This window comes from Pollachius pollachius, assembly GCF_949987615.1.
Source record: "Pollachius pollachius genome assembly, chromosome: 20".
NCBI classification, from domain to species: Eukaryota; Metazoa; Chordata; class Actinopteri; order Gadiformes; family Gadidae; genus Pollachius; species Pollachius pollachius.
Genome location: NC_136953.1, coordinates 17,827,387 through 17,836,573, shown reverse-complemented (window position 1 = coordinate 17,836,573; position 9,187 = coordinate 17,827,387). Strand labels below are relative to the sequence as shown.

At 46.7% G+C, this 9,187-nt stretch overlaps 2 protein-coding genes across 3 annotated transcripts; one reads left to right on the top strand and one right to left on the bottom strand.

Annotated features, from left to right (window-relative positions):
* Nucleotides 1–332: 332 nt before the first annotated feature.
* On the top strand, nt 333–7,361 carry hmgb3a (high mobility group box 3a). Of its 2 annotated transcripts, none has more exons than XM_079757705.1 (6): nt 333–388; nt 2,481–2,533; nt 2,924–3,064; nt 3,176–3,315; nt 3,928–4,102; nt 6,657–7,361. In XM_079757705.1, exons 2-6 carry the CDS (start codon nt 2,525–2,527, stop codon nt 6,813–6,815), a joined length of 624 nt encoding a protein of 207 aa, XP_079613831.1. In that variant the 5' UTR covers nt 333–388; nt 2,481–2,524; the 3' UTR covers nt 6,816–7,361. The 2 variants fall into 2 exon arrangements, with proteins under 2 accessions (XP_079613831.1, XP_079613832.1); XM_079757706.1 differs by lacking the exon at nt 333–388 and adding an exon at nt 1,141–1,822.
* A 274-nt stretch (nt 7,362–7,635) lies between these two features.
* med11 (mediator complex subunit 11) lies at nt 7,636–9,042 on the bottom strand. Its single transcript, XM_079757707.1, has 3 exons — nt 8,776–9,042; nt 8,303–8,433; nt 7,636–8,220 (listed from the first exon to the last, which is right to left on the bottom strand). The coding sequence occupies exons 1-3, from the start codon at nt 8,843–8,845 to the stop codon at nt 8,077–8,079; spliced, it is 345 nt and encodes a 114-aa protein (XP_079613833.1). The 5' UTR covers nt 8,846–9,042; the 3' UTR covers nt 7,636–8,076.
* Nucleotides 9,043–9,187: the final 145 nt, after the last annotated feature.

Genomic DNA, 9,187 nt, shown 5'->3' with positions numbered 1-9,187 from the left:
TAATCTTGTTTTCCATAAGGGGTGGGCAGGTGTGAGCTAAAGGTGCTAACGGTACCTTGGCGGGATGTTTTCTCAGGACCTGGACGTCTGCACGAGGTGATGCACGAGGCACGCTGCGGCGTCAGAGAGGCGGGCGACCAATGGGCTCGAGTGGAGGCTGCTTTGAACCGCTGCGGCTCTAATCCAACCAGGCTGGTCTCGTGTCATCAGGCTGGTCTCGCGTTATCAGGCGGCTCTCATCCAATCAGGCTAGTCTCGTGTCTTCAGGCTGTTCTCGCGTTTTTCGGCTGGTCTCGTGAGCTAGCGCGATGGCTGCGCGGACGGGTTTGTGGGCGAGAGGAGAGCGCGGCAGAACACCGAGGAGCGCGCAGGACCCGGACTAGACCAGGTGAGCCCGGAGCATCCATGTCCTCTTAGAACACCACCTTATTGATGGACAGATTAGGGATTGGTCCACTTCGATATGTGCGTTATAGTTTGTTCTAGAAACAGGGCCTATTTTAAATCTTTATTTATCATTTTAACTGTTTAACATTTTAAGAGTTGATTTATGCTTCAGTGGGTTAATTACGTATTGAATATTTTTTCTCATGAAGACATACATTTCCCCTTTATATAAGGGAGACATTTAATTCACATCGTCATGTTGTGACGCTAAATATAGGTACAAAGAATACTATACATACATGCATACATACATACATAGCCTATATCCTGTAATACTTAAGGTAAAACTGTGAAAAAATAAAACAAACGAGCTCATCGTTGGTTATTGTTGTTAATGTTATTAACATTATAAATGTTAATCTTACGGCCGGTGGAGCCATGACGACTGAGCTCATCGATGGGGTTTTACACGGACTTCATTTATATTTCCACCGTGGCGGTGGTCTGTTTAGTAAGAGAGGATCGGAGGGCCTAGAATATGATGTTAGAATAATGAGGTTAGAGCCGCGGAGGGAGATCTGATACGAGGTCCGCGCAACGGTAAAATGGCTGGCGGTCTCGTCTGATCACGGCTCTGCTGGCCGCTCCGCCCGGGGGGCTGGCGGTCTGAACCCGGCTCTGCTGGCCGCTCCGCCCGGGGGGCTGGCGGTCTGATCACGGCTCTGCTGGCCGCTCCGCCCGGGGGGCTGGCGGTCTGAACCCGGCTCTGCTGGTCGCTCCGCCCGGGGGGCTGGCGGTCTGAACCCGGCTCTGCTGGCCGCTCCGCCCGGGGGGCTGGCGGTCTGAACCCGGCTCTGCTGGCCGCTCCGCCCGGGGGGCTGGCGGGGCTTCAGTTTCTCCCCGATCCACCTATCTCCTCATGACAGGACCCGTGAATATGTTCTCTGCAAGTTCATTCCGTGTTTTGTAACTTTGTCCTCGTCGTTACAAATGGCTGCTGATCTTCTTTGTTAGCAGTAAAAGAACGAGAGGACAACTTTAAAACGTTAAATAATATTAAATACATAACCCCGCTCATGAGGCAGAGCCGTCCTCACGGTTTACCCGGCCCTCCCCTCAGTTAGGGTCAGGCTGAGGGCTGTCGGTCCTCCCGGGCCGTCGGAGGGCTTTGTCAGGGTAGAGCAGGAGGGGCGGTACGGCTTTGTTGAACCAGCAGCTGCTCTCTTCTCAGAAGCCATTTTACCAGCGCTCCCAGCGCTCTCCCACCGTTACCAGTATACCAGTGCTAATGGTGGGCCGACGGTGGGAAAACGCAGAAAAACAACAAGCTCACATGAAAACGATGTGGTAGACGTCAAGATGGAGGAAAATAAACGTTAGTTTCTCACATCAGACCCGCGGTCCTCAAAATGGAAGATGAATAATTCTGGTGGTGGTGGGTCATCTTCAACATTAAATAATAGCCTACTATATAATAATATTAATATTATTAATAATAATAATAATAATAATAATAATAATACTTTAATACTGTAATACTGATAAATACTATAAAACTAATAAATACTATAATACTGGGTCAAATACTAAGATTAACAATGAATTATTCCGGTGGTGGAGGGTTCATCTTCAATACTAAATAGGCTTACTATAACTGATACTGAAATACTAATAAATACTATAATATTGATAAATACTGGGTCAAATACTAAGATTAAACAAGGATCTTTTTCAACTAATAAAGGATATGTATATAAATATTATGACTGATTTCAATAAATGTTATTTTTTTGTTTTATTAACCAAAGAAATGTGTTTGTTAAAACCATATTTCTGATATTATAAATTATATCAATAAAAAGTTGAATGTTCTTTCAAATAAAAAATATGTCGATGTTTGAGCATGTGCATAAAGCAGTTACCGTTTTATATTTATTTTATTCTATTTTTATCGTCTGTTTAAATTTTATAAATAAGGTAGAATATATGGATCTTATTTTCTTTGAGTGTCTAGAAAAGCTATACAATCCATTATAATTATTATTATTATTTAAGTGGGAAGATGTGTCCCACTAACCCTCCCTCTGTTGCAGGACTGGACCACTGACTTCGTATCCAGCGCATCCCAGCCTTCAGCATGGCCAAGGTGGGTCGAAACTGGGGGCTGAGGCCGCTTGTGATCCACGAGACGAGCACTCGAGACCACCTGCTGCCCCTCTGAAGGAGATCGGCTCCTCGTGGCGACGCGTGTTGAGGCGGGCGGTGAAGACACAGCGTCTGACCTCTGAACCGTTGTCGGGGTCCCTAAACCTCTGAACCGTTGTCGGGGTCCCTAAACCTCTGAACTGTGTTGTCGGGGTCTCTAAACCTCTGAACTGTGTTGTCGGGGTCCTTAAACCTCTGAACTGTGTTTTCGGGGTCCCTAAACCTCTGAACTGTGTTGTCGGGGTCCCTAAACCTCTGAGCTGTGTCGCAGGGTCTCTAAACCTCTGGCTGTGTTGTCGGGGTCTCTCTAAACATGACTCCCCGTGTGCAGGGGGACCCCAGGAAGCCCAAGGGCAAAATGTCCGCCTACGCGTACTTCATCAAGACCTGCCGCCAGGAGCACGAGAAGAAGAGCCCAGAGGTTCCTGTGAACTTCACCATGTTCTCTAAGAAGTGTTCAGAGCGGTGGAAGGTGAGAACCAGGGCCTAAGAACCGGCCAGATGTCTGGTGTTCTTGAGTCATAGGTGGAACACCTGTTAGACTGTGTTCTGTATGGTGATCGCTGCGTTCTGCCCTCCCTAGACCATCTCCAGTAAAGAAAAGGGGAAGTTTGAGGACCTGGCCAAGCAGGACAAGGTCCGCTTCGACAATGAGATGCAGCATTTTGCTCCTGGCAGGAAGAAGGGGCAGAAGAAAGACCCCAATGCCCCCAAGAGACCCCCGTAAGGAAGTGTGAAATAACATCGAATTATGTCTGTTTGAAACCTATGAAATGGGTTGGCGCTAACCCATCGGGTTAGGGTTAGGGTTAGCGCTAACCCATCGGGTTAGGGTTAGCGCTAACCCATCGGGTTAGGGTTAGCGCTAACTCTTTGGGTTAGGGTTAGCGCTACCTCATTGGGTTAGGGTTAGCGCTAACTCTTTGGGTTAGGGTTAGCGCTAACCCATTGGGTTAGGGTTAGCACTAACTCATTGGGTTAGGGTTAGCACTAACTCATTGGGTTAGGGTTAGCACTAACTCATTGGGTTAGGGTTAGCGCTAACTTATTGGGTTAGGGTTAGTACTAACACATAGGGTTAGGGTTAGCACCAACTCATCGTGTTAGGGTTAGCACTAACTCATTGGGTTAGGGTTAGCACTAACTTATTGGGTTAGGGTTATTACTAACTCACTGGGTTAGGGTTAGCACTAACTCATTGGGTTAGGGTTAGCACTAACTCATTGGGTTAGGGTTAGCGCTAACTTATTGGGTTAGGGTTAGTACTAACTCACTGGGTTAGGGTTAGTGTTCATTCTGGACCATCTGCCTCCCCTCACCCTCCTCCTCTTTTAGCTCTGGCTTCTTCATCTTCTGTGCGGACCACCGGCCAAAGATCAAGGCGGTACACCCCACTCTGGGCATTGGAGACGTGGCTAAGAAGCTCGGGGAGCAGTGGAACAACCTGACAGATGCCAACAAGCAGCCCTACCTGCAGAAGGCCAACAAGCTCAAGGACAAGTACCAGAAGGTATGCTAGCTCGCTGAAACCACCTTCTCTACTCTGAGGTGTAAACGTAGGGCTGCTTGTCTCTACCCTTAAAGGACAAATCCGGTTTTAAATGGATCTGGGATATGTTTAGTATGATAACGAGTTGGAATGTTCGTTTGGGAGCAAAGAAGCGCGTATAGACGCATTCTCAAGTTGGCTGTTTTTGGCAGTTTCTACCAAAACTCTATATACTTGGAACGATGGGAGCATGTGTTATAAAAACTAAATCGTTATTTTAAACCACTTAAAAGGCCCAACTCTTCTTTGGTAGTATAATAAGGGTCTTAACATATAAAACGAGGCATTGATAACTTTGTAAGTGTACAGATTGTTTATTAAAAAGGACATTTTATACACACAATACCATCAGTAGTTCACCTGTCGACGAACACAGAGCTTGTGACATCCGTGAACAACACGCAAGCTCTGTGTTTGCAATCTACTTACCGAGTCTTAAAAACAAGATGGTGTCGACGGGTGAACTACTGATGGTATTGTGTGTATAAAATGTCCTTTTTAATAAACAATCTGTACACTTACAAAGTTATCAATGCCTTGTTTTATATGTTAAGACCCTTATTATACTACCAAAGAAGATTCGGGCTACTTCTAGCCTTTTAAGTGGTTTAAAATAACGATTTAGTTTTGACCATTACACATGCCCCCATGGTTCCAAGTTTATAGAGTTTTGGTCTAATCGGCTAAAAACAGCCAACTTGAGAATGCGTCTATACGCGCTTTTTTGCTCCCAAACTAACATTCCAACTCTTTATCCTACTTAACATATCCCAGATCCATTTTACACCGGATTTGTCCTTTAAGTGTAAACGTGGGGCTGCTTGTCTCTACCCTTAAGGGTAAATGTGGGGCTGCTTGTCTCTACCCTTAAAGGGTAATTCCGGTGTAAAATGGATTTTGGATATGTTTTGTATGATAATGAGTTGAAACGCTCGTTTTGGAGCACAAAAACTGTATATAGACGCTTTCTTCAGTTGGCTGTTTTTAGCCGATTCTATCAAACGGTCTAAACTTGGAACGATGGGGGCATTTGTTATGGTAAAAACTTAATCGCTATTTTAAACCACTTAAAAGGCTAAAAGTAGCCCGACACTTCTTTGGTAGTATAATAAGGGTCTTAACATATAAAACGAGGCATTGAGAACTTTGTAAGTGTACAGATTCTTTATTAAAAATTACATTTTATACACACAATACCGTCAGTAGATCACCCGTCGACGCCATTTTGTTTTTAAGACTCGATAAGTAGATTGGCGAACACAGAGCTTGCATGTTGCTGACGGATGTCACAATCTCTGTGTTCGTCAATCTACCTATCGAGTCTTAAAAACAAAATGGCGTCGACGGGTGTATAACATTTCCTTTTTAATAAACAATCTGTACACTTACAAAGTTCTCAATGCCTCGTTTTATATGTTAAGACCCTTATTATACTACCAAAGACGTGTCGGGCTACTTTTAGCCTTTTAAGTGGTTTAAAATAGCGATTTAGTTTTTACCTTAACCAGTGCCCCCATCGTTCTAAGTTTATAGTGTTTTGATAGAATCGGCTATAAACAGCCAACTGATGAAAGCGTCTATATACGTTTTTTGTGCTCCAAAACGAACGTTTCAACTCGTTATCATACAAAACATATCCCAAATCCATCTTACACCGGAATTACCCTTTAAGGGTAAACGTGGGGCTGCTTGTCTCTACTCTGAGGCATGAACATTGGGCTGCTTGTCTCTACCCTTAAGTGTAAACGTGGGGCTGCTTGTGTCTACTCTGAGGCATAAACATTGGGCTGCTTGTCTCTACTCTTAGTTGTAAACGTGGGGTTGCTTGTCTCTACCCTTAAGTGTAAACGTGGGGCTGCTTGTGTCTACCCTTAAGTGTAAACGTGGGGCTGCTTGTCTCTACTCTTAGTTGTAAACATGGGGCTGCTTGTGTCTACCCTTAAGTGTAAACGTGGGGCTGCTTGTCTCTACCCTTAAGTGTAAACGTGGGGCTGCTTGTCTCTACTCTTAGTTGTAAAGTGGGGCTGCTTGTCTCTACTCTTAGTTGTAAAGGTGGGGCTGCTTGTCTCTACCCTTAAGGGTAAACGTGGGGCTGCTTGTCTCTACTCTTAGTTGTAAACGTGGGGCTGCTTGTCTCTACGCTTAAGTGTAAACGTGGGGCTGCTTGTGTCTACCCTTAACTGTAAACATGGGGCTGCTTGTGTTTACCCTTAAGTGTAAACGTGGGGCTGCTTGTCTCTACTCTTAGTTGTAAACATGGGGCTGCTTGTCTCTGCCCTTAAGTGTAAACGTGGGGCTGCTTGTGTTTACCCTTAAGTGTAAACATGGGGCTGCTTGTCTCTACCCTTAGTTGTAAACGTGGGGCTGCTTGTGTTTACCCTTAAGTGTAAACATGGGGCTGCTTGTCTCTACTCTTAGTTGTAAACATGAGGCTGCTTGTCTCTACCCTTAAGTGTAAACGTGGGGCTGCTTGTCTCTACTCTGAGGTGTTAAGTTGGTGTTGCTTGACTTGCAGGACGTTGCCGACTACAAGTCTAAGGGAAAGGTGGGGGGAGGAGCCAGCCTGGTACAACAACAACAAACACAACAGCAACAACACACCATGATGAATAACGATGATGACGAGGATGAAGACGAGGATGATGATGAAGATGACGATGACGATGATGAATAGGAGCTTATTTTTCTTTCTTTCTCTTGGTTTATGGTAATTTATACACTAAAGGATTGTTGTTACTGGTAAGTCTTTTCTGGAAAAGATTTTTCCAATTGAGTCCCCAGGGTTGGGGAAGCACGAGCCGAAGGTTGAGATCAACCACCAACTATTGGCCTTGTGGTTGTTCGTCCAAACGGATTCAGGCCTGAATCAACTCCACTAATTAGCACTAATTAGCATATCTTAATGTGTTCCTCGCTCCTCGCAGTGTTTTCCCAAAACATCAAGTAGCATCCGTTCTTGAATTTAACCAGTGGAGGTGTTACAACAGATGTTCAACAACAAATGTTTATAGTGAAGTGTGTTATTGTAAAATGTATTCCAACGTATATATTTTTTTGTTTTTAATTGTAAGGACAATTTCAATTGTTTCTTAAAATTGCTAGTGGGATATTGTGTGTGTGTGTGTGTGTGTTAGGTTTCGTGTGTTTGTTAACTGAATACTTCTAAATGATATCTCTGGGAGTAAACTAGAATTCGGCCCTGTTACTTTGTGCTAGGAGAACGATTACACTCAAAGCACATGCTTAAGGTTATAATAATAAAACATAACTTTACATAACCTGGATGTTTTTTGGACTACTGGACCACAACTAATTAATGGCATTACTAGAAGCCTACTCTAGTAACGAAAAAGATCTGGACGGTAAATAAAAGTGGTGAGAGTTGGAACTATCATGACGTCATTAACCCGGAGAGAAGCCGCTAGCGTCACTGCAAGGGAGGTCGGCAAATTCAGAGATTGACGTCAACAAATGTGTGATGCTTGATCTTTTAATTAAAGGCGGTTTGTCTCCTTTCCATTGTAACCCATAAACATTCTGACAGTTCATACAAAAATACGACGTAAAATGCAAAATGAACAAATGAAAGCAATAAGATAAAAGCAACAAGGGGACATGATGTCTTCAGCTGCCAGGACGTCCTGGGGGCGGTTCTACAGCGGCTGGTCCTACCAGCTCGCAGAACGTCCTGGGGGCGGGCCTACAGCGGCTGGTCCTACCAGCTCGCAGGATGTCCTGGGGGCGGGCCTACAGCGGCTGGTCCTACCAGCTTGCAGGACGCCCTGGGGGCGGGGCTACAGCGGCTGGTCCTACCAGCTCGCAGGACGCCCTGGGGGCGGGCCTACAGCGGCTGGTCCTACCAGCTCGCAGGACGTCCTGGGGGCGGGCCTACAGCGGCTGGTCCTACCAGCTCGCAGGACGTCCTGGGGGCGGGCCTACAGCGGCTGGTCAAGGATCAGCTCGCAGGTCCGCCCCAGCTCGCCCAGCTTCACCTTGGCGTACTCCGCCCGGTTCAACGCCATCTGGCAGTCCTTCCGGGCCGAGTAGGTGGAGCCCTCGTGAGGCTGGCCCGTCGCCACCTGAGGTCAACAGAGAGGGTTACAGGTGGAGCAGACCCCCCCCCCCCCCCCCCCCCCCCCCCGTGGACCGGACAGCTCCTACCTGTGTGAGGTAGCGGATCTGGCCGCTCAGCTCGCTCTCGATGCGGTTCACTGAGCTCAGGAACTGGGCGAGCTGTCGGTCCAGGAAGCTGGCGTTGTGCTTGTCTTTGGAGAGCTCCAGCAGGACGTTACCTGGAGGACATGAAGGAGTTAAACACCGCTCCAGTCTTAACGCTGGCTCTTCACAGACCGTAACCCTAACCTCTTCAATATCAACCTTTTAATATCGTTCTGCTTTGACAAACCATGAGTTAAAACACGATGGTTCTCCTATGGGTCTTCTGTCCTACCAGTGGATCATAACATCTCCTTTGACACCGCGACCATCAGCTGAGAGACACCGGACTCATTCTCTGGGGCAAAACACACGAAGCCCGGCGGTAGTCTGCACTCATCGCTACTAGAGGTCCAGGGTCTGGTGTGGTCCTACTACAGGGTCTGTCCTGGGCCTGAGGATCCTAGGTCTGTTCCTACCTGCGCACTGCAGGACCACCCCGACCTCCTTCTCCACCTCCTCCAGGGCGCGGAGACGCTCGTTGGCCATCGCTGCTTATATCACTTTACTATTTGACGTTCTTCTTAATTCTCTTTTTTACCAAAGACCTTTCTGGCGGCTGATCGCATCATAGAATCACAACAGCATATTGAAAAGGCAAGGAACCCAAGGCGTTACGGTCTTCAAACGCCAACAAGATGAACAATAATACTCCTTCAACGGGAGGGGAAGAAGCGCATGCGTACTACAACCACCGACCAGTGCGGAATGTCGCCTTCTTGTTACGTCAGGATAAAGGACAGCGCCACCTCTTCCAGCAGGGGGCAGGACCGGTCAGGTGGTGCCTCCCTTAGCCGCAGCTAGAGGAACGAGGAAGAAAAGCTGTGGATA

Bases quoted from the DNA above. Each gene is read 5' to 3' on its own strand.
- hmgb3a (XM_079757705.1), top strand. The intron at 3,316-3,927 runs GTAAGGAAGTGT...CTCCTCTTTTAG, and splicing joins AATGCCCCCAAGAGACCCCC to CTCTGGCTTCTTCATCTTCT. The intron at 4,103-6,656 runs GTATGCTAGCTC...CTTGACTTGCAG, and splicing joins TCAAGGACAAGTACCAGAAG to GACGTTGCCGACTACAAGTC.
- med11 (XM_079757707.1), bottom strand. From the start codon at position 8,845: ATGGCCAACGAGCGTCTCCGCGCCCTGGAGGAGGTGGAGAAGGAGGTC. The intron at 8,434-8,775 runs GTAGGAACAGAC...CATGTCCTCCAG, and splicing joins GGTGGTCCTGCAGTGCGCAG to GTAACGTCCTGCTGGAGCTC. The intron at 8,221-8,302 runs GTAGGAGCTGTC...TGTTGACCTCAG, and splicing joins AGATCCGCTACCTCACACAG to GTGGCGACGGGCCAGCCTCA.